We start from the raw sequence: 22,690 nt of genomic DNA, 5'->3' as shown, positions 1-22,690 counted from the left end.
TTTATTCAATTCTATTCCTTTTCACCTGATCGCTGTATAAAATTCTAGCCTTTTTCTCAGGATGTAACACACAACTGAACATTTAATGTGATAATAGTGAAAGAATTCAGTTGTGTTCAGATGCTGTCTTCCTTTAGCAGAATGCGTATAAAATAGAATCTTTGAATTATTCTTCAAGAAAATTTGAAGGTCCTGTGCTGTGAACGGCTACATGCCAGGCTTCTCTGGTATTCAGAAACTCATAATACTTAGACTAGACTTTTCTTCAGTGTGGTGTTTGTTATAAAGTCTTGGGGAAAATATATACATATATTTAACTTATAAAATGAATCACAATAAATCACAGTTAAGTAATCTAAAGAAAAGAAGCCTGTGCACAAAGTAAATCCTATGTGTGGGTATGTGTGCATGAATGTATTGGTATCAAGAGGTCAGGAATTCACTTCTGCTGCAACCCAGTAATCCTTTTTCAAAAATCCCTGTTTAAACCAAGCTCCAAGAACATTTTACATCAAATCAGCATGATATTCAAAATGTCGTGTAGGATTATAATATGGTAGCAGTCAGATTCTCCGCAAACTTCATTACCAGGTCTCGACAGTCCTTCTGAATCTGCTTGTCTGGCATATCCTAGTCTGGAACCATTAAAGACCTGTTTCTAAATCATTAGTCTGTATAGAAGAAAGATTGTCTTATTTTAGCTGCTAGAGAAAGTATGTGTTTAAAAGAAAATTAAAATCTTTCCCTGAAACTATAATCAGTTATAATATATTGGCAATAATCACTAATCCATGATGGTATTGAGGCTTACATAATTGAACTTAGTTCTGTGACTTTAAGTGCCTATGAGCATCATTTACTGTACCCTGTGAGGTCAGTCTTTACAGAGTTGTCTGCATCTTTCGCTTGCACAGCATATAATTTCTGCCAACTAGTATTTGTTTGCAGGATATTTTTGCTTGGCAGTATTTATTTACTGATGTTGTTTGTTTCTCCAACAAACATATAGGTTATCACAAAGCTCAGTTGTAGTCACGGGCAGATGTAAAAATCTGTTCCTCATTTGCATAAGTAGGAGAAATGTGGACACAGGTTTCCTCAGAGCCTTGGTGTTGGAGAAAATTGGTTTAGCTTGGGGATAGCCACTGTTGGTAGTTACATGTTCAGTGAATGTTAAAAAATTTTCTGCAGACTATATTAGAAAAGCAGTTTAAAAGTTAAATGTAGAGGGGAGGGGTGGAGGAAGTTTTCAGAAGCCATCGTTTATTTGCATTGTTAATAATAGTGAAGAACAGGGGAGCTGAGTGGGGAAGGGGCTGAGGTACAAACCATTACATTTCATCAGGTTTTGGATTGAATCACTAATGGAATTCTTTGTGAAACAATAATTCATTATTCACCAAAATCTGCCTCCTCTTGTAACCAAGCTTTTTATTTATTTAAAAAACTGTCAGACTGCTTCCTTCTCAGGAAGGTGTTTTAACATCAATATAACTCAATTGAAGTGCTTAACACATAGTACAAGCCACACTATGTCCTGCAAGTTTATCGTTTGAATTATGTTCTGGGCATCAAACAGAAGCATGTTGTGTTGCCTTGAAACTAATCTGCTACTAATTTCCAGAGAACATCTTTGACTCATGTAAAATATCACAGCATTTTTCTAGTCCAATAAATCAGCAAATAGGTTTTCAAATTAATGGCTTTATATGTAAACTAGTTTTGAAGGGAGGAACATTGATTCATTGATTGAAGTAGTTTTATCACTGTCCAAAGTAAATTAGATGTCTCATAATGCTTTTTCCCTGACCTGACTAATTTACAATGTGAAAATAAATGTTCAAGTGGTTTGTTTACAAAACAATAATAAGAAATCTGTTTCATGTAGATCTCTAAATACGTTTCCTGAAGTCCAGAGCTATTAAGCACAATTCTTACTAAATTTGTTAATTTATGCCAAAAATTGCTGTCTTTTATTTGCAGGTTTTGAATCTGAAGATGAATATTTATTAAACTGGTGGTGGCATCTTCACGTCCAAAAGCAACAGGTTGAAAAAAGTCCTACCAGCTACAGTAATACAGTGATGGACAAATAAGTATACTGTACTTACATACTTGTACAGAACTCATTGTTCTGTGAACTAGTGGCAGTACTTACTAACTTATATGTATTTTGAGGCTTGCTTGTGTGGCTTTATTTCCCAGCACTGTGATGGACTCCTTGAAGGAGAAATTCTCTATCAGTGGGAGTTACTGCTACCATTAGCTAGGGACCTGGTGCTTCTGCAACTTCTGTGGGTAATTTATTCCGAGATTGGAAACCTTTTCTGCTACCCTGGGGAATGGAAGGTCACATTGTGTGTCAAAGGGAAGGTAATCTGCCCTGGTCATAAAATGTTACACTGAAAACATTGTTATGATAAATAGGCCACTTTTTATACCTCTTTCCCTCTCCTTAGCCAGTGCTCACCTGAGTTATTGAGTTTTAAGCCAGATGTTAATTCCACATTTAGAGTAATTGTTATCTGAGAAGAACTTCTTACAGCCACGTGCTTGTAGAAGGGAAAGGAGTTAGTGTTTGCTGTATGGTTTTTTCTTACTCACAGATAAAGAACAAAAAGTGCTGCCATCACTCATGTAAGTGAATATTTGCATGTGACTTAATTAGCTATTAAGGACTATCTGTGGGGTTTTGTAACACATTTTTGGCTTGAAATGCAGAAGCTTTTGTGATATATAAATGTACCAGTCTAAACTTACTCTTGTTCAACAGAATAGATAGATAGATATTACAGAAATAGAGTAAGATGATATTTTTTTTCCTTCATCGTGTAAGCCTCCGAGAGAGCATCAAGAGATTGACTGGAAAACTCTTTCAAAATTACTGACCGTAGCTTTATCTTCACCTTGAAATTTTAACATCTGAACTTATCTTACTTAGGCTTGACTAGATTAAAAGACAATATGTTGTCAATATTTCTCTTCTTGGAGAAAGAAAATTGATCTCCCTCTTCATCTTCCTGAATATTTCTGATCTCTATTTCTGTTAACAGTGGTTAGATTAAACTGCTTCAGGGCACAAAAGATCTGTTGGCAGGTTTATTGAATGACTTCTGTTCACTGGACTAGCATAGCTTAAGTTTTTAAATTTATCTTATTTTTTCTGTCTGGTATTAAATATAAAAATACATGTTGTCTGGTTAGGTGAAAATATTGCATTGTGTGCTGGGATCTGCAGTCTGGAAGGTTAGAGTGTGTGCGCCACAGTTTTAGAGGTGGAGGCCATACACAGCCCAAAAGAAACATTTTGACTGGTAAACACTCTTAGCTTCCTAAGTGGCAGATAGATCATCCATCCTACATTGTTTTTCAGAGTAACTGTAATGAAAATAGTAGGAAAACTAGTGTAACCTTTTTTCTTTTCTTTTATGTGGAGTAGCTTTCAGGTATGTTGTATTACTTCACTTAGGATTTAGTATTACTTTAATTCATGTTACTTCTGGACTCCAGAAAGATATGTAGGTGATATAGGTGCTGAGAAGTTGAATTTACTGTACTTGAGCTAATGGATGTCTCTGCTATGTCTTTAGCTAATCGTCATGCTCCAAAGATAAGAGCTGTGAGCTTATTGTTCCAGATCAGGCTTTTTTCAATGCTTGTTGGTGCTGATAGCACCTGGGAGGTGCAAGGAGTGGAGAGCCATACAGTGCAGAAAGCCATGGTGCGTAGTTCTGGCACATCATGCTTGATGCATAGCAGTGCTGTGTAATTTATGTGGATGCAGATCAGCTGTGCCTGCCTGAAAACTTCAAATCTGCTTCTCTGACATGGTCAGTCATTCAGCTTTGCCAAGCAGAGTATTTTTTTCCATTCAAACCTTGGCTCTGTTCACCTAGTTCCTTCTGCTCTTCTATCGTATAAGAAGCTGCATCTGATTTCTCGTGGGGATGATGTGACACCCCGTGTTTATACCCATTGTGTTTCTGGGTTACTGTTCCACTGTTGGCTGAGGCTGGGGTTTTCAGCTCCCCTTTCTTTTGCGCTAGTGTTATCATCTGTAGAGCTTGTGAAGACTTCCATATCCTATAACTAATTAAATAGAAAAAAATATGGATCTAGTTCACTTGACTTTCCATGCCTTAGGTAGCATTCACGGGTGTACAAAACAACCTGCATTTATTTTTTTTCTGACCCTCTGGTAACATAATCACAGTAGTCTGTCTGTATCTGAGCTTCCTGAAATTTGTGTATTGTCCAAAGGCACTATATTTACAGTCCCAAATGTCTAAAAATAATATTCAGTACTCTGTTGTACACACAAAGTGGGATGGTGATTTTGTTATGCATTCCAAATTAATTTTTGGGGGCTCTAGGTTTGACTAATAAGCTTTGCATAAATTAGAATTTTCTATGCTGCTAAGTATTACATTGTAATTTCAAATATCTATCATTGTTGTCAAAATTGATGTTACAGATTTGCTGAACTGAACATGCGGTGCTTTGCTATAAATGAGGGAAGGTCATTGAGCCATATGGTGATGGGAGGTCCAGCAGGGGATGTTTGTCACTACCGACTGAGGTATAAGAAACAAAGATTTTTGGATAAGCTGTAAAGCTGATAGAAATGGATGAGAGGATAAAGTTTGGAGAATAACTCCAGTATTCCAAATCCTGTAACTTCTATTGTGTTGTCTATAAGCAGGCAGAACAGGTGGTCTGTTGCTTCATATGGATTGTTTAGTAAATTATATTTATGATTTATTGTTTTCTTTGTCATGAGATGACTAGATCCTATCTGATTTCAATGTAATTTCTTTTACTAGATTCATTTTGGACCTGTGATGCTTAAATTCTTTTTCAAAAAGTGCAGGTTTACTAGAGCAAAAATCAAGAAGCAAAATAAATTGGATTCTAGTAATAAAGACAAGGATCACTCTTGCAAAGGGAAACTTGGTTAGAAGTTTGTTCTGTACGCTCAAAATTACTAGCCTGTCAAAATGACCAACAAAGCTTCACCTCAGATAACCTGCAGAGAACTGTTTCTTAAAGTCTTTTGTAAGTCAGAATATCTCAGTTCTTATCTTAAAACTGTATGCTGTCAGCACATTTCTGATACTTGATCTCTTTTATCCTCTAAGGAATTGGCATTTTTATCATTTCCATATTAAAAGAATGAGTGCTGTAACTAGATATTTACTAGATAGAAATCTTTCATTTCAGAAATAATGCTGTGCTTCAGAAATACCCTATCAAAGACTCATCGTCATCCAGACCAAGCACACTGCAGTCCAAGAAGTTAGAATATCCCAAGGCTTTATGCCTTGTTGCTTAATTAAGTGGGAAATACTTGCATCCAGCAAAGCTGCGGAGCACCCAGTGGGTTTCTAAAGGAACAGTTACAGTTACCAAGAGGCGCAATACCATTAGCCCTCTTCAGGGTACCCAAGGCACAAGCTAGACTATGCCTTTTCTTAGAATGGAAGGTAACTCCTAGCCATGCTGAAGAGAGAAATGTTGACCGCAGCACTGGACTAAAGCTCTAATCTTTCCAGAAAAGTGTATAATGGAATTTGTAATGGCTATTCACAGCAGGCCAGGCCTGTTTAAAGAACTGTTCAGAAATAGCAGCACAGCAAATGGAGCGGTATATATCTGCTTCGAAAGGAAGAAATTGGCCTTGTCAGGATAGAACTTGTGTTTCAAGGCATTCCCCACCTGGTAATTGGGCTGCAGAGCTAGCCGAGTGTCCTGGCAAGCAGTTGGCAAGGGTCTTGGCAGTGAAAACTTACCTATTACAGCTGTTGGCTGTTAGCTAAAACAGAGAGCTATTAGTCATCTCAGGCCATCAGGACACTTTCCTTCTGTGGCAAATTCTGGTTGTAGTTCCTGCAGCACACACTTGACTGGTGCCTCATTAACTGAACAGCTTGTTTGATTGGGTCCTTCACTGGTAACCCTCTTTTTTTTTAACCTCTTCTGCAATATAACGTTGCAGTTGCAACTCCAATTAAGATTAAAAGAATACTTTCATTTGGACATCTTTCCTTTTTCCTTTTAACCCTGTCCTTCTGAAAAGCACTCCCTTTTGCACAGAATCTTTACGCTTAGAATTGAGCCAATAACTATTTTTATTTTTAGAAGTACAGGACCAAAAATACATGTTTCAAACAAATGCAAAAATAATCATAGTTAACTACTGATACTACTGAATAGCGCTGATAGTATTCTGGGACTATGAAGAAGAAGGTGTTTGGGAACTGAGGATAAGTCATGCCTGACCAACATGATTGCCTGGACTTGTGAACAAGGGGGGAGCAGTAGATGTCATTTAACTCCCATTTAGGGAAGCTTTCAGCGATGACTCCCACAATATTCTTGTATCCAAGTTAGGACTCGGTGGTCTGGATGGGTGGACAACCATGTGCCTTTAAGATTAGTTGAATGCTGGGGCCTAGAGAATGGTGGTTAATGGGTCTTCAGAGGTTGATCCTGGGACTCATCCTGTTTCACAACTTTATCAGTGACCCAGAGGAGATAATTAAACTTGCAGCTGACACCAAACTGGGGAGCCAGTGTGCTCAAGGGCTTGGAAGCCTGAAGGAAAAAGCCAACAGCAACCGTATGAAATTCAGTAAGGACAAATGCAATGTCCTACATCTGGGAAGGAGAAGCCACTGAACAGACAAGGGACTGACTGGTCAGAGAGCATCTCTTCGAAAGAGGGGCTGGGTTTCCCAGCAGACAGCTAGCTGTGTGCCCTGGCAGCAAGGAAGGCCAGGAGCGTCCTGTGATGATGTATCACAGTTGCTCAGGACCACATTGAAGGCAGCAGTTATCCCCCTTGGTGCTTGTTAGACCGCACCTGAAGTACTGCATCCAGTCTTGCCCCCACCCCACCCCCCCTACAGGAAGGACATGGATAACCACCATTTCAGCAGATGCCACCAAGGTGGCTGGGGGCTGAAGCACTTGGACTGTGAGAAAAGGCTGAGGGAGATGGGCTGGTTTAGCCTGGAGAAGAAACAACACTGAGGGAACCTAAGAGCAATCAGTACCTCAAAGTATCCAGAGGTGCTTGACGGGAGGACAGGAGACAGCAGATGTAAAGGAAGAGAGGTTTTCAAACTGGCTTTAAGGAAAAGCTTTTTTCCCCTCCAATAAGGACAGCCAAGCAACTGAGCATGTTTCCCAGAGAGGTGGTTCAGTCACCGTCCTGATTTTCAAGACCTCACTGGACAGAGCCATGAGTAGCCTGGTCTGATCCCATTGTTGACGCTCCTGTCAGCAGGAGGTGGGCCTACAGACCTCCAGAACAGCTTTCCAGTTGTGAATGATGCTGTGGTCCTGTTGATCAGGTGGTCATCCATGCTGTCTTTGAAATGGGTGCAGGCACAAACTTGTGAAAGGATACAGTCAGAAAAAAAGTCCTTTTTTCCTAAAAACAGTCACGAGTGTGTCTGTGTGTATATATATGTATCTATCTATACATATATAAATATGGGGAGGCATTTTCAGTTTTTAGATTGATATAAAAAAAAATGAAAGGAAACTCTCTTGAAACAGGCTTGCATATTAGAAGCTTTTTCTCTTTCTCCTCTAGGGCAACTTGTACTGAAAAGGATGCTCTTACTGCAAGTTTTGGGATGTGGGACACAAAGTAGCAAGATTTGCTTTAGAAATAAGTTACAAATCCTTGTATCTGATCATACACCATGTATCATACCCACTGGGTCACAGTCACCAGCTCTCCAGTGTGTTTTATAATGTTAGTCAATTTTTATCCCTCTCCTCTCTTCTTCTGGGGTAATCCTATCACAAAGTATCTCCAGTTTTGTTCTCTTCTGGATGTACTTCTTGGCAACTCCATTGAAACTCATATTTTGTATATTAGCAGAGAAATCAAGTAGTGGCTTGTAGGTTTCGTTCTATAGGCTTTTTGTGAAGACTGTGTAGGGACTCTGATTAGAAAATTCAAGGAAATCATACAGGGTTAATGCCACCCCCACTCCCCCAAGCAATTCCTGGTTCCAGGAATAGGCTTTGCTTTGATTTTAGAAAGCAGGCTGGTGTCGTTGTGCTGTAACTTGTGGTGGCAGTGCTGAAAACGTGTCTAGTGATGGAGTTTGAGGAACACCTTGCTGATAAAACATTGCATCCCATCCATCACCCTTCTATTGTTCCTGTGTTTAATTACACCCTTCTATTGTTCCTGTGTTTAATTAGACAAGTCATAACTACTTCCCTGTGGAGTACTTACTTCTCAGTCTCAAACACACATGTGTTGTCAAATGTTTCTTTTGTTAGTATTAAATGGTACTTGCACGCAGCTTTTGCCTCATCTTTATTGGTGTCTTTTAATGAGACCTTTGTAGACAAAAGAATGTAAATACATACATATATATGGAAATATGTATGTGTACACATTATATGTAAAAATAATCATTCTCTCTGAAGTAATTCTGTACATGGAGACATCCTCACTAATGCCAATAGAAGTTTAAGGTAAGCTAAAACTACTTTTCTGCAGAATTTTTTTTATATAAAAACTTTCCATTTTTTTTTTATTATATGTATTTCTGAAAATTCAATTAGGCAATCTTATTTGGTGCACATTTTGCTAGTAATAATGGGAAATTCTGAAAATTCATGCTGTTGTTAAGTTAATAGATGTAAACATTAATTGGAATGGAGAAGTGGTAAGAAAATACAGTTAGTGAAAGGAAACAATGACCATTTATAAAAAGGATCCCTCACTTGAAGTAATACTGTATTGTAAATCAGTATCTCACTTTTGCACGTTGTATCCTTAAATAAAAGCATCATATTCTTCATTTCAGAATTATTAACCACACTGGGCTTCCTAGCTGTTGGCTGCTGATTACTTGCCTTGATTTTATTAAATACAACTTAAACTAGTAAGGAAAAATGCATGTTACTTTATACCTTTTTTGAAAGTCTTGAATATTCTAACCTGCTGGCCTCTTCTTGTAGTCTGTTCTGCTTGCACAGGTTGGGTACCACAGTCCTTCTCTTCTATCTTTGTGCATGTGCTCGATGACTTGCAATTTGTAATAGCTGTGATGTTTCGCATATGTTGCCTATAAATGTGATGTGATCTATTAATACATTATATTTGTTCACAATCACAATGACAATATATCAACAAGTTTGTAAAGCTGTCCTGAAAAGATGACTTAAACCTTTAGCATGTTGTGATAGTGTTAAATGAAAAGTGATGCTGAGAAAAATACTGCTTGGCTGGGTTTGTTTTGAAGGCATTGTACTGTGTACTTACAAGCAAGTATGTCTGTCTGGTGTTTCAGTTTGTTTTCTTACTCTCTAGTTTAGCAGAGCACAAAGATATGAGAGTGAAAACTTGAAAAAGGACCATATATTTTTTATTTTCTGGTCAGTCATGACATAAGTAAACATTTTGAAATAAAAATATCTAAATCCCCAAGCAGCTATTATTTTCTGAAGTACCACTGTTGCGATTTCATTTTTCCTTAATAGCCATTGTTTCAGACTTCGCTTCTTGTAGGCTTCATTTTTATGAGGACACATGTAAGGTTTTCGATTGTGCTTCAGGGAAGGAAGATGATGAACTCTTTGAAGGTAGAGGTGAATGACTGAATATTAGGAAAAAGACTTTTTTCTAACCTAACTCTGGTTTTTACTATTGTTTGGGGGCACTGTTGCCTCTTAACATTAGCAGGTAGTGTCCGTCCCCTGTGAGTCTGTGATGTTTTGGCCCTGGCGTTGTTCTTGAATTAACCCCCAACCACTCTTTGTATTTTCTACTGATGTGCATCTGTTACCTTGCATAGCCATCCACCTGCAGTGGCTTTGGTCTGAAGCCATGCACTGAGTCACATACCCATTGAGTACATACTTTTCATTTCATTGGGAGTTAATTGTGTGACAGATGCACATAAGTAGGGATCACGAAAAGTGTTTCGACTGTCTGTATGTAAAAGAGTACGGAGTGAATATACTCAGCTGTACACTCTTGCTTGGGTTCTGCTGTCACTAGCTCTCTGAAGGTCTTTGCGGAAGATAAAATCAAACATGTTCTCTGTTAAAATTTCGGTGTGCTTGGATGACAAAAAAAAAAAAAGAAAATGCCTTGTTGCATCTTTCAGCCATTTTTCAGTGTCTATTTCTGAAGAATGGTGAGAAAAATAGTAGATTGTGAAATGCAGTCAGAGTTTTCATTTGCAGTGATGCTTCTTAATGAACACTGTTGCATTCCTAGGACCTTTCCCAAAGGTCTATAGGAACTGTTTGAGTGTACTGTATGCAGAATTGCTTTCCCTTTCTATTTCTCTGGAGAGCTTGGTACCTTCTTTTTGAAGAGTCCCTTTTGTTTATGCGACTGTCTCAGCCTCTCAGAGTGGGATCCATTGCAAATTGTATGCATCTAAATCAGTACTGCTGTATTCCCTCCTCTTCAATGCTAATGTTCATCCAGTTCCATGCAGAGCTGATGGAGCTTGCTAATCCAGAAAAAAACACAAAAACAAAAGAATCAACACCACCAAAACAACAACAGAGAAAAAGGTTCATTATTTTAGTAGGTTGGCTTTCTGTCAGGTTACCCAGTTCTTCTAGCTCACTTCAGGACCAAATACCAGACTGGCAGTGCTGGTCTGAAGGAGGCAGAGGAAGGGGGGTTGTGTCTACCAGGGAGGGCGACAAAACTGCAGCCCTTCCACTCACATTGGCTTAAACTTGTTGCAGTGCTCTATGTCTTCAGTTCCTTTATGCCAGCTTGAGTAAATAAATCATTCATAATGTACAGCATCCATTTCTCTTGCTGGAATGCTTTTCATCTGTCACTCTGTCTTAAGATTGTGCTTCTTTCAGGTTAATGTTGTAAAGTTTTATGAAGATAGCCATATATTCTCTGCCACTGGCACTTCAACCTGTGCCTTCAAATAGTATATGATCAACTGTTCTGGTGTTTACACTTACTGAAGTGAAAGTACACACCGTTAGAGTAGCTAATCAGCTGATCAGTCTGTTCATCAATGAGAAGGTCTTATCTTACTCTGATAAGATCTTATCAGGGTAGTGCTCTTAAAAAAAAACCAACCACAACAGATATATGTCTGAACAAACAAGTTCTTTTCAAAGCATGTATATCTTTACTACATGTTGCTACCCACGTTACTGTACTTTCAAAAGAGCTCAGTTGGTCACAGACTTCTAACGGTATCACAGCCCTAATGTTAGTACTGGCTTTTAGTACTTACTCAGTTCAGAAACTCTTGAAGTGTAGAGTATTGAGGTTTGGACTGACACTGCTCACAACTGTTGTTGCATATAAAAAGATGTTGTTTAAAAAAAACCAAAGCAAACAACCCCCCCAAATCTGACAGTTTGTTTATATCTTGACTTAACAGTTTTTACATAATTTTGAAAGAATTTGGGTGTTGGCGAAATGTTTCCCTGGCACCTCTCAATGGGGAAGAAAGGATGTTTTAGTCATTATAGTACTAGCTTTGAGCTTTGAGTTCAGCTTATCCTTCTTTTAAGTGATATATTTAATGTCAGTGTAATCTTAGTACAGAGTAGTGCCACGATGTAGGGCTAGTTTTTGAAGTGTGTTTAGAGAATACCGGCGATGTATTGATTTAGCTGTAGAATTAAGATTGTGTTAAAGCCTATGTAAAATAACTTCGTTGGGGTGTTAATGATCATAAAGTTTTAAATAAATTATAAAAGAAAAAAACAGCACAACTTTATGACTATAGATGAAAACTGTTCTGGTGATGTTTTTTAAATGCACGTTTTCTTTCTCAGCAACTGTTGGGTGTAATGAAAGGAAGAGAGAAAAAGGAACAATTAATGCACCATATGTACAAAACAAAAAACCAGTCTGTAGGTGTTATACTGGACGTTAATTTGTTTTAGTCCCATGTATCTTTTTTCTGTAGCCAGCATTTCCTCATTTGTATTGCATTTTGAAAGACTTGTACCCAGTAATGGATAGTTGCTGTTCGTTGTTCTTGTTTTTTTCTTCTAAGCTAAAATGTGTATATATATATACACACACACAGTGTCTTTGTTTTGGAAACCCTTTCTCTCTTGCAGAAAACACTCCATTTCTTCACAGTTTAACCCTACTTACGGATATGGGATGATTTGAAATCCATCCATTATTAAGCAACAAAATTACACAACATCTTAATGATTTGGGGCTATTTCTTTTCTAGAAGAAATAAGCAGTTTCCTCTTCAAATCTTGCTAGGACAGCAGCTGCAGATGAGAATGAGCTTCCATATTTAATACATTCTATTAACTTCACACATACAAACACACACTCACTCACTCACGCACCCAGCGTCACATTATAGGTGAACAGGCCCTAATTAAAAGCACACACCATCTGCTGGTGTGCGGCAGCAGGGTGGCACTCCATAACCATACTGATTCCTGTGATTGAAATGTATTATTTATGAGCTCAAAGAGAAAATATGCTGCTTGGCTGGTGGAGGCTACATTAGGAGCTGGATAGCACCATCTAATGGTATGGAGTGCCTCTGGCTGTTCATCTTCCCTCTTCTTCCTCTCCCATCCTCAGTCTCCTCCCCCAATATTTTTGTTTTTGAACGTTGTCTTTGGAGCGTTTTATGATCATGTTTCAGTCAATTTTGTGTCTCGTGTTTCACTTTTATACAAGATTGAAAATGGTTGTTGAAATATTACACTATTTGTGGGTTTTGCAGCAGCATTATTTATTTTTTTTCCTTCCAGCGCCACACAGGGTTTTAGTTTCTGTAGTAAAAATGATACTGATGTGATGTGGTGATAGAGAAGTGGGACATTATCAAGATAGCTGAGCAGGATCACTTTATTACCATTTCTCCTTCCCCTCTCAAGCATGCATGTAATGAAAGTATCTACTGCTCAGCCTGAAAATTTCATTTTAGTATTGAAATTGTTGTTTTGTTTTTGTTTTTGTTTTTACTGAGTGGTACACTACAGACTGCGTAAAGGTCCTTTACTGAGTTGAAAAGAAAGGGGAGAGATTTGGGGGTAGCTGTAGCATTGTACCATCCTTCCTGGTAGCAGAGATCATGACCTCTTCCTGCTTGTAGAGATTGTGTCCTGTTATTGCTGTTTTAGTTAGTGGGGAAATGCATGAGGAGGTGTTGGACTGTGGACTGAGGGGTGAAATACTCCTTATCAGGAGAGGAAAGGTGTGACAGGGAAGGAGCCCTTTCTGTTATGGTTGGTCCATCAGTCTGCCTTTATTGGCTGCGGGAGTACAAAGTCAGAACTAGTAATAACATAATGTATTTAGTGGTTAGTTCAGTGACCTTTAGAGTATGCAGAGTGACAACAGTTGCACTGATTCAAAATAATTTGGGGAATATTTTTTTTCTTCTTAGGCTTTTTGTTATGTTCTTGAGTTTTGCAGTATCCATGCCAGGCATCCAACAGTATATTTACGGCAGTAACAAGCATGAGGACTGGACTGATATGTGATATACAAATTTTTTCTACAATAACTTCCAGTAAAACCACTTTTTTTTTTTTTTAATTAAAGAATCTGGTCACTCTTTCAGCTGGGGCAAGACAAGACCCTAAATAAAAAGATATATGTATAAATCTGGCAAAATACATATATCTGTGTGTGTATGTGTATGTATATTTATTTTAAAAAATCAGCATGTTTTAAAGAATGTTGAAATGTCATAAACTGTGGCACATCTATGAATACATGTTGTCTTATTGTTTGTGTTTAGAATGTATGCCATCAGAAGGATAAGAGATGCCTTCAAAGAAAACAAGAATATAAAGGATTCTGAAAAAATAGAAGAATTAGTGAAAAAAGCCAAAGCAAACCTAGAGGTTATTCATCGGCAGGTATGTTTATTTCTCTCATTTTATCTAAGAGTTGTACACTTCTTAGTCAACTGTCCTATACCAGTACAGATGGAAAAAATAAATTCTTGCTCAGAACATCTCTAGATGAACAGTAACTGTTCTTGCATGTCTGAGTCTGAGACGGTGGGAAACATCCGTTTCTCCATGATGGTTGCTGTAGGACATTTAGGGATGTTTGTTCCATTAGCAAGAACAGGCCTTGCTATCACACGTTTATATGCTCTTCTGTTACCTTTTCAGTTGTTTATTTTACCATCTCTTCACGCTGCTTCTCTGCCCTGCCCTAATTTTCCTTTGAATCTGCTTCCTCTAGCCCATGTGTATTAGATTGCTTTCCTCCTTCCATCGTAGGTTTAGAATAGTGGCTGTGACATTCACTCCAAATAGGCTTGCCCTGTGTGTTTGTTTTTCCCCACCTCTAGATACAGTGTTAGAACAATAGCAAAACAAGAAAATCCTAAAGTGAATTAAGTAAATGCTGGCTAAATATGTCCAAGCAGGGTGACAATTTTTTCTTTGGAAAAAGTTGAGCCACTGGCAATATTTTTCTTGACCTTGTCCAAGTAGCATTTGTGGTATCTTGGTTCCTTCCACTAGCAGCATATTTAGACATGAATTATACTTCGTTGAACTTTAAATACTTCATTACTTCTCATACATACCCACTGTCTTATCTGCAGTGACCGCTGGAAATTTGAAGAAAGCATGTTTCTATGGCTGAACTCTCTAAGAGCACTTGCAGTGCTTAAGCTGTCCCTCCTTGCAAAATCCACACTTACTGACACCGGTCAGAGCTGAGTAGTACTTTTATTAAATATCAAATTAATATGTGCTCCTGTTCCTCCATGGTCTGTTTTAACATTAATCTTTTAACAACCAGCAGGTCATTTAGCTGGATTCTTACTTCAGTAGAAAGCTGAGCCCTTTGATTTGGCAATTGAGTATGAATGTTTTGGTGCAAGTTTAATTATTTCTTTGGAATTTCTTCTCCCGGGAACAGGTGGTGTTTTGTGCTACCATAGTTTTGCCTTTTTTTTTTTTTTTTTTTTTTTTACCCTAACACTGCTGTTTTTGTATTTTGAAAGCGTTTCTCAAAGAAGCAATTCAGTTTGGATTGATTCAATGCAGTTATATTTAAATGTTGGGGTGGGGTTTTTTTCATACCTGTAGGTGATGTGTAGCATTTTCAGCCCTTTTTTTTGAGGTTTTATCTTAGAGAGCCTTGATATCCAATATTCTCCGGGGAAATATTAGAGGCTGGAGAAGGCAATGAAGGAGGTGTTACAGGAAGAGTCAGAGATCACTCAGATCTGAGTTAGTAGTTTATTGAGTTATAATCAGTAAATTTAGGTACGTAAAGTATTTAGTAAGTACAGATGGATTGGTATACTCTACTATTTACTACACTTTAAGTTAGGATGGGATACAGAAATTATTGCTTAAGCTTAGTTATACTATCTCAAATGTTACATACATGCAAAAAAATGTCACTTACCAGCCCGTTGATGTCTGGTGTCAGGTAAGGGATCTTTCAGCCTGGAGGGGTAACCTTGAGAGGAACCCCTACTCAAGGGGAGATCACCGCACCGCAGCCAGCTGCTATGGAGGGAGAGCTCAACTGACACTAACGGCTGCAGATACTTATAGTGTAAAGTGGTTGATTTTTAGTCACGTTTTCTGCTGTGTTAATGCAGTTTCGGCCACTTATCGGCCCATTCTCCAGTGAAACTTTGGGTTTGGTGCTCAGCTCTTCCCTGACAGCCTCACACAACAGATTAACTTTGGTTAAGCCTACTTGCTAAGCATCTGCCTGGACCAAAGTACAGTTAGTTCACACAGGAGAAGTTCATCTGTTACAGGGGTGGCAAAAGGTAAGCATGCACGGGGTCAAATTCTGCCACTTACAGAAATCTGCATTAAAGAAGTAACAATTCGTGGCTGTGGGATGTCCCATAGTGAAATGCTACAGAAAATCTCTTCTAGATTGCGGCTAAGATAAATTTCTGTCAGCATGCCTGAAAATGCTCTGTGATGCTTGCAAGTAAGAATGTAGACATTGTAGCTTTGATAAATAAGGAAAACATTAGTGAGGCTACCACAGTAAATGTTTTCCCATGAAATGGATGACTGAAGTGTACTAAATTTATTTTGAAATATCTTAACTAGGACCTGCTTGGCACAAGTCTTCTATAATACCAAGTACTTCCTTATTCTGCAAAAAGTTCAATTTCAAGGTACCAAAGCACTTGACATAGGTGGGAGATATTGTTCCTGCTTTATAGATAAAGTATCTGCGATGCTGATTTGTAGTACTTTAATGTTCAGGTTACCCTGACCTGATGTGACTATGATTTGGCTCTTGCTGGTTCTGTGAGCCTAAATAATAAAAGGAAGTTCTAAGTCAAGCGGTGGGTAAGTTGTGTTAAAATAAAAGCTTTCCAGCTTTTCTTTTGACAAAATGTGGTTCTGGTGACTCATCTAAGCCGTAATAAGTCTGGGTTAGACTTTAAAATAGAACTCCTGTCTCCTGTCTGAGTCCTGTGAACACCCAGATTACCGTATTACTGTAGACCCTGAAAAAATCTACCATTTCTCTAAAACAGACTCCTGACAGGGTTGGACTCTTGTGGGTCTTGTCTTGCACCTTTTAAGAAATTTTTGTTTAGCGTAAAGGTTGTCCCTCAGCATCGGATAGGTCTTTCAGCTGCCTTGGAAAAAGTAGGAAAAGCAGGCAGGCTTGGTTAATCTCTGTCTGGTATACCCACTTACTGTCCTTTGTAAAGGAGTTTAAGGATACTTTGTGTTCGGAGGTTGCTAGTGAACATTTTGATCATACATAAACATACATGTACATGTGCCTGTACATACACAGCTATCTCTAATAAGCCTGCACATGAGCAATAGGTAATTGTTTGATATACCAGTCTGTATTTTGCACTGCTAAAAATGTTGTGCATTTAATTCTTCATTCAAGAAAATGACAGCGATAAAAGGTTAGACAGGATTTGTTATTTTCTCTTAGCATGGATTCTGCTTTTTTTCATTTCACCAGCAGAATCATTTTAATCTGCTACTTCGTGCCACCCCCACCCCACCCCTTTTGCTACTTTGTAGTAATGGCAAAGAAATTTTGTAAGAAATCTTTCTTGACTGAAGATTGAGAGACATCATTGCGAGCCACATTTTGCTCTACCACGTAATACATAAATCTCGCTTTAAAATATTTTATATGTAAGTGTGAATTTTTCAGCCGGGAAGATGTTCAAAGGCAAAAAGGGCTTGTAGGGTTCCAGTTCCCTGGAATAGCATCACTTGAATTTTCAGAATATGAAACTCTCCACATATGTTTTAGTTTTGTAAACATAGAAAACTAGTATATCTTATACATTATAATCAAACTGTTGTGAAGCAAACTACATTAAATACCTATCTTTCTGTTATGCGTTTGTTACTTGGAGGGTGTGTTTGTCACTGCGACATACCAAAATAAAGCAGAATGACCTGGGTTATTGCTAAACTTGCAGAGTTTTGCTTGTTTGTTGTTTCAAATCTTAGTTATTTGAAGGATTCTCCCACATGTGAAACCATTCTGCTAAAGCTAAAGTAGTTTTAATTTGAATCATATTTTGGTATAATTCCATGTAAGAATTTAGGGAAAATATACTTTAAAAGTAAGGAATATTGAAGTCTGACACAACCTCCCCTTTCTAACACTGCTAAAACAGTGAAACTTACGTTGAAGTGTCTCTTCTATGTCACACCTCCTAGAAATTTTCCAGACAAAGTGTAATCATGCTGTATTCAGTTTTGGAAGGAAGTATGTGTTTATCTTACATGTTTGTGGGAGCAACAGACAGTAACACACATAGTAACATAATAGGCAGTGGAACTTTTAACAGAAAATAAGCTGGTAAAAGAAAATTAGTTTATCAAGAGAATGTGTTGACACATGAGTCCCTGCAAGACTTCATGTTTGGGTAACAAGGATTGTTTTTTTCTGAGTCGTTCCTCCCCAACGCCCCCCCCCCCCCCCCCCAAAAAAAAAAAAAGTGTTTCTAAAAAATTTGAGAACTGTTCTTTGCAGAATTTCTATCATGTTTCATTGTCATCTGTCTTTCAGCTGCAGAGGAAGAAATAAATATTGGAAAAATAGCAACACTGTCTTAAAAGTGAGGTTTTCAATAGAGCTATTAAAAACCTTAGCATCTAAATTTATATTCATATTTACTTGCTGTCAAATTTAATCTTGCTCTGTGGAAAAACATTCATTCTTGCTCCCTGTTTAATTGAACATTTAAGTAATGAAGTCATCTGACATTATTAAGACTTCATATTATGCTTGGTTAGTTTTAAATATAAAGTGCTTTTATTTTTAAATGCAGAAGCACTGAAGCAAATGTAAGATCTAGCATGCTTCTCTTTTTTTGCCAAGTTTGGGGTTTATTATGATGTAGCACATCTTGGTATTGCTGACTTTTACATAGTGTGTCGATAGAAATTAAATAATATCCCACTTTGCTGACAATTTGTTGTTACTCTGAAATCAAATTTATATTCACTTTACATTCTAATTTATGGTTTAGTCATCAAAGTGACCATTGAAGTGTAAGGTTCATAAATAACTATTTGAATCAGCCTAGTGGGAAATGTGAAATAGTGACAGATTACTGTCATTTTGTTCATGTCAGTCACTGTACAATTTGCTTGAATGTTATAAAAGTAGCTTTATAAAGCTGAAAAGCATGGAGGAACATTAATCTCTGCCTTAGTTGTCCTCTGCTTGTTATTGGTTTCGATTTAAAAATAGTCTGGCTAAAGGAAGGAACAACTGATTCCTTTCTCAACGCTGTGAAGATATTTTTTGTGTGTTTACTATGTAAACAGTACAATTTGTGGTGTCTTCCCTGCAAAGGACATTGTGAGAAATGCATTGTCACAAGTAAGTTTGAAATAGAAAGTCTTAAAAAATTTTGAGGCTGTCTTGAGGTCCTTTGAGGATTATTGTAACAGCTGTTCCCCAGCTATGCTAATATGACTTCATTTGTGAGTTTCCATTGCTATTGGAATATGTTAGTGGTAAGAGAATTTGCCCTGTAATGTTACTGCTGTTGCTGAGATTCAAGATTTATAGAAGCCACTCTGAAATTAGGAGAATACTTAGTGTTTTGAAGTATTCGCTAGTTTTCTTTGTGTCATGCTGTCTCTCAAGTATTGAACTGAAAATATAAAAGTGAAATTCAAAAGCTATATTAAGACCTGTGTGCTCTACTGAAATCCATGTTTTAATTTATAGGACATCTCATTCTTATGTATTCCTCCACAGTACTTTCTGCTCAGCTTTAGATTGTGGCTGGAAACTACCAGTCATCTTTTTGTCGCACTAAGGATTACTTTGGGTTTACTGGCAGCTCTGAAAGCTTTGTTATCAGTAGTAATTTGACATCACACAACTACAGTATGCTTCGGTAAAACAGTTTTGATATTTTGCAGCCTTTATTTGTCCCTTTAAATAATCCAAACTGATGAGAATCATGGTTTCCAGAAACTTTTAGCAATGAGACAAAAGATGCACCATGTGTGCTGTGTGTGGATCTGCTTCCTTTACAGCTGGATAGTCATCAGCATTTTCTCAGGGAAGAGATGAACTTTTCTTTTTCATTGGAGTTTGAGTTATTCTTCCTCAGTCTCCATATATCTTACTGCTCCCTTCAGATAGAAGAATGAAGGAATGTGATTTTTGAAGTATGAAAACTCTATTAAAAAGGTTCCACTGATAATGATAAATACTATTTGCAGCAATTTTCATGTTTGCAGCATGTTGTAAGTACATTCTGATCCTTGCAATAATGATTGATTATAGTAATGTTAGTTCTGTTTCTTTTAATGAAATGCTTTGTGACCACGCCTTGATAAAAATCTGTATCATGCTTAATGTGAAATTTCAGTTTCATATTCTTGTGTTTCTCCGTATTTGCCATTTCTAGTAAAAATAATTAGTATGGTCTTGTTTTGAAATTTGTATAAAATAAGAACAGTTGAACAGCTCTGAATTTTTTTGGTTTTTAGCAAGCCCAGTTGTCAGGGCAGCTGTGTGTATCCAAGTACTGTGCCTTCTTGAGGGTTCATTAACAGTATCTCCTCTTAGCAATATCAGATTCAGGTAACAGTTGAATAGACGTGGAGATTATACTGAATGAATGTACTAATACAGCACTCATCATAATATGAATTGGTAATAATATAGCCACAGCATAAAGAAGCATATTTCTGTTAATCAAAATAGTATAAACATTAAAAGACATTTAATAAATATTAGCAAGACAAGCAATTTCAATTATAGTTGCTCTAAAAACTGACAGAAGTACCTTAGGTTACTGCGCCTGCTCTGGATTTTATTGGTCATTGTTTGTGGCTTTAACAGCAAATACTCCCATTGTTTTTCATAGTTCACTTCTGTAATCTAGTACTAGTAAAAGTAAGATTGATTTGCAGCAAGAGCAGGTAACTTAGTAAATGCCAAAGTGTATGTATTTCTGGACTGAAAGCATATTGTTGAGCATTCAGGGGACTTGTACCAGTTTACACAGTTGTGAATGACATTGGAATTGACTGTCTCAAGGAACTTGTCAACCTTCAGGAAACGTTCTGTGTGTCTGAAGTTCCCTGTGTTTATGCTGCAAAGCACTGGGGGGCTGGATGCCCTTAGCAGGAGAAGGTTCGTTATGAAAATTCTTACTAGTAGTTTTAGTCTTGGGTTACAGGTCATATTCTGTCTTAATTTTTATGAATACATAAGAAAGTTGCAAAATACTGTGTAATGTATTTGATTATGTTAGCAACACTTTTGAAGCCAAGAGGAAAGAATAGCTGGAAAAGCTCTTCAAGCACTCGGTACAGTGTGCAGCACGCACACTGCTGTTCAGGAACGTATATGATATTGGCAAGTCACATTGTCCTGCTGGCAGCCAGTTATGCTGGAGCTCTAATATGGTTTCCTCTTACCAAGTTTGTCTCTGCAAGGAAATTTTAAAATCACAGATTAATTTACTGCTTCTCTTGAAAAGCTTCTTGAATTATATTTATTTTTTTTTTCCAGCTTCACAATGGCATTTTTCTACAAAAATGTATTTTTTCTGCAAAAGTTTATAGACTTACAGCTCTTACGTAACAGGATTGTCCTTGCAGGTTTGCTGCTTTTTCACTAGTGTCATATATTTCTGTTTATTACAGCTGCACCTACTGTTCCTACCGGATTAAAACAATGTTATACTCGGAGAGAACTACTCTTACCACTAGAGCTATTTAGTTTGTTAAAGCAAGTAAAGGCACAGGAAAGAGTTTTCAGATGCCTCGTTCACAGAAAGAGCAGGAAGTATATGGCATAATCAAGCAATGGGCAAATATCCTATTAAAACAGTTTTAAAAAGTCACTGCATCATATCAATTTCTCAAGGCAATCAAGCATCTATATGCTTCTAAATAGCTGCAATGGTATCTGGGATTTAGCAAATGGTTGGCATGAGCCTCTTGCATTTCTCTTATTGCTAGCCTGTTCCAATACTGGTAGTCAGAAAAAAGAAAAAAAAATGTAATAGGAGTGACTTTGAAAAAGGTTTGGTAAATTTGAACAGATACCAGGTGAATTGGAACTTGTCCCGTTGCAGGGCATGTTAGCAGTGAGGTCCACTTCGGCCAGCCTTTTCAAGTAGGTTTTTCATCTTGGCATGTATTGTAACAGATGCCAAAAGCCCAGAGCTGTCATGTCAGCTTCATTTCTAGCATCTGAGTCCACAGTAAGTATAATGGACATTTTACCTGTCTTCAGCTGGCACGTCTCTCCAGGTTACCCCTGTGTGAGTCTCCAGAGCGGTGTTACTCCTTAGGTTTTCATTTAACTCTCCTGATGGAGAGCAAGATTGTATTTTCAGACGGGATTTGCTGCTGTTTGCCCTGCTGATTAAATTACAAGTGGCAGGTTTTGCCTGCAGTATTAAATACCAAAGTAGACCCTGCATTGAAAGTAACCTTTAGGCTACAAGCAAAGGCAATTCAGATGTGGAATGAGGCTTTGTCTCTCTGATCTAAGAGCCTTAGTGTAAAACATTTGATGTATGCAGTAACCTTTCCTAAAAAAAAAAAAAAAAAAATGCTGATGAGTGTTGGCAGCTGCTTTTAAAATACTTTAATTATCTGTCATAAAGAGGTGTCATTATTTTTGTTACATGTATTTAGTGGCTAATCTGGTGAGGTTGGGGCCTTATCATAAGTAGTAAGTAGTTATATAACGCATCCAGAGCTCTGAGCATCTGATGCTGTGCACAGAGTAGGGCTGTCTGAAGGACAGGGAAAGGACTTACGCTATACTGAGCAATTTGGCATGGCAGGATGCTGTATCTCATGAAGTAAATGCTGGGTGTAAACTTCCACATGGAAAAGAGTAAGTTTCGTCAGCCTGGCTGCTCAGTAACTTCTTAAAACAGTTAGCAGCACTGACTGAACTGGTCTGTGCTGAAGAAAGCTCCAGAAACAAGGGAAGCTCACGTTTTCAGGGAGATGTGTTCATCTGCACCCCCCTCTTCATGCTTTCTCCTTTTCTGTGTTTGGTGTCTCAAGGGCCACTTGCCCAGTGTGGTGATGGATGTGTGAATGAATATGGTTCTTAAGGGTGGCTGTTGCAACAAAACTTCAAAGGGATCCTCTTCCAGCTGAGGTGCGTAACTGCAAGTGTGTGTGTGTCCTAGTATAAATATAAAATGTTGCCAAGAGAGGGAAGGTACAAATAAGTGCTGGTACT

The 22,690-nt window shown here is 37.8% G+C and overlaps 1 protein-coding gene across 5 annotated transcripts in view; it reads left to right on the top strand.

The window, feature by feature from the left end:
• Positions 1-22,690, top strand: part of LYRM4 (LYR motif containing 4) — a 91,977-nt gene that overhangs the window by 9,159 nt on the left and 60,128 nt on the right. For 4 of the 5 annotated variants that reach the window (XR_008746684.1, XR_008746683.1, XM_055800785.1 and 1 more), the window contains exons 2-3: positions 4,475-4,579; positions 13,755-13,875. Coding sequence is in view for 3 of the 5 variants with exons in the window: in XM_055800785.1 (XP_055656760.1) it covers positions 4,475-4,579; positions 13,755-13,875 (226 nt within the window). In the remaining 2 variants the exon portion in view is untranslated. The remainder of the gene's footprint in view (positions 1-4,474; positions 4,580-13,754; positions 13,876-22,690) is intronic. The other variant, XM_055800786.1, reaches the window with a different exon arrangement.

This window comes from Falco peregrinus, chromosome 3, assembly GCF_023634155.1.
Source record: "Falco peregrinus isolate bFalPer1 chromosome 3, bFalPer1.pri, whole genome shotgun sequence".
Lineage (NCBI taxonomy): Eukaryota > Metazoa > Chordata > Aves > Falconiformes > Falconidae > Falco > Falco peregrinus.
This window is presented reverse-complemented; position numbering and strand designations above follow the sequence as displayed.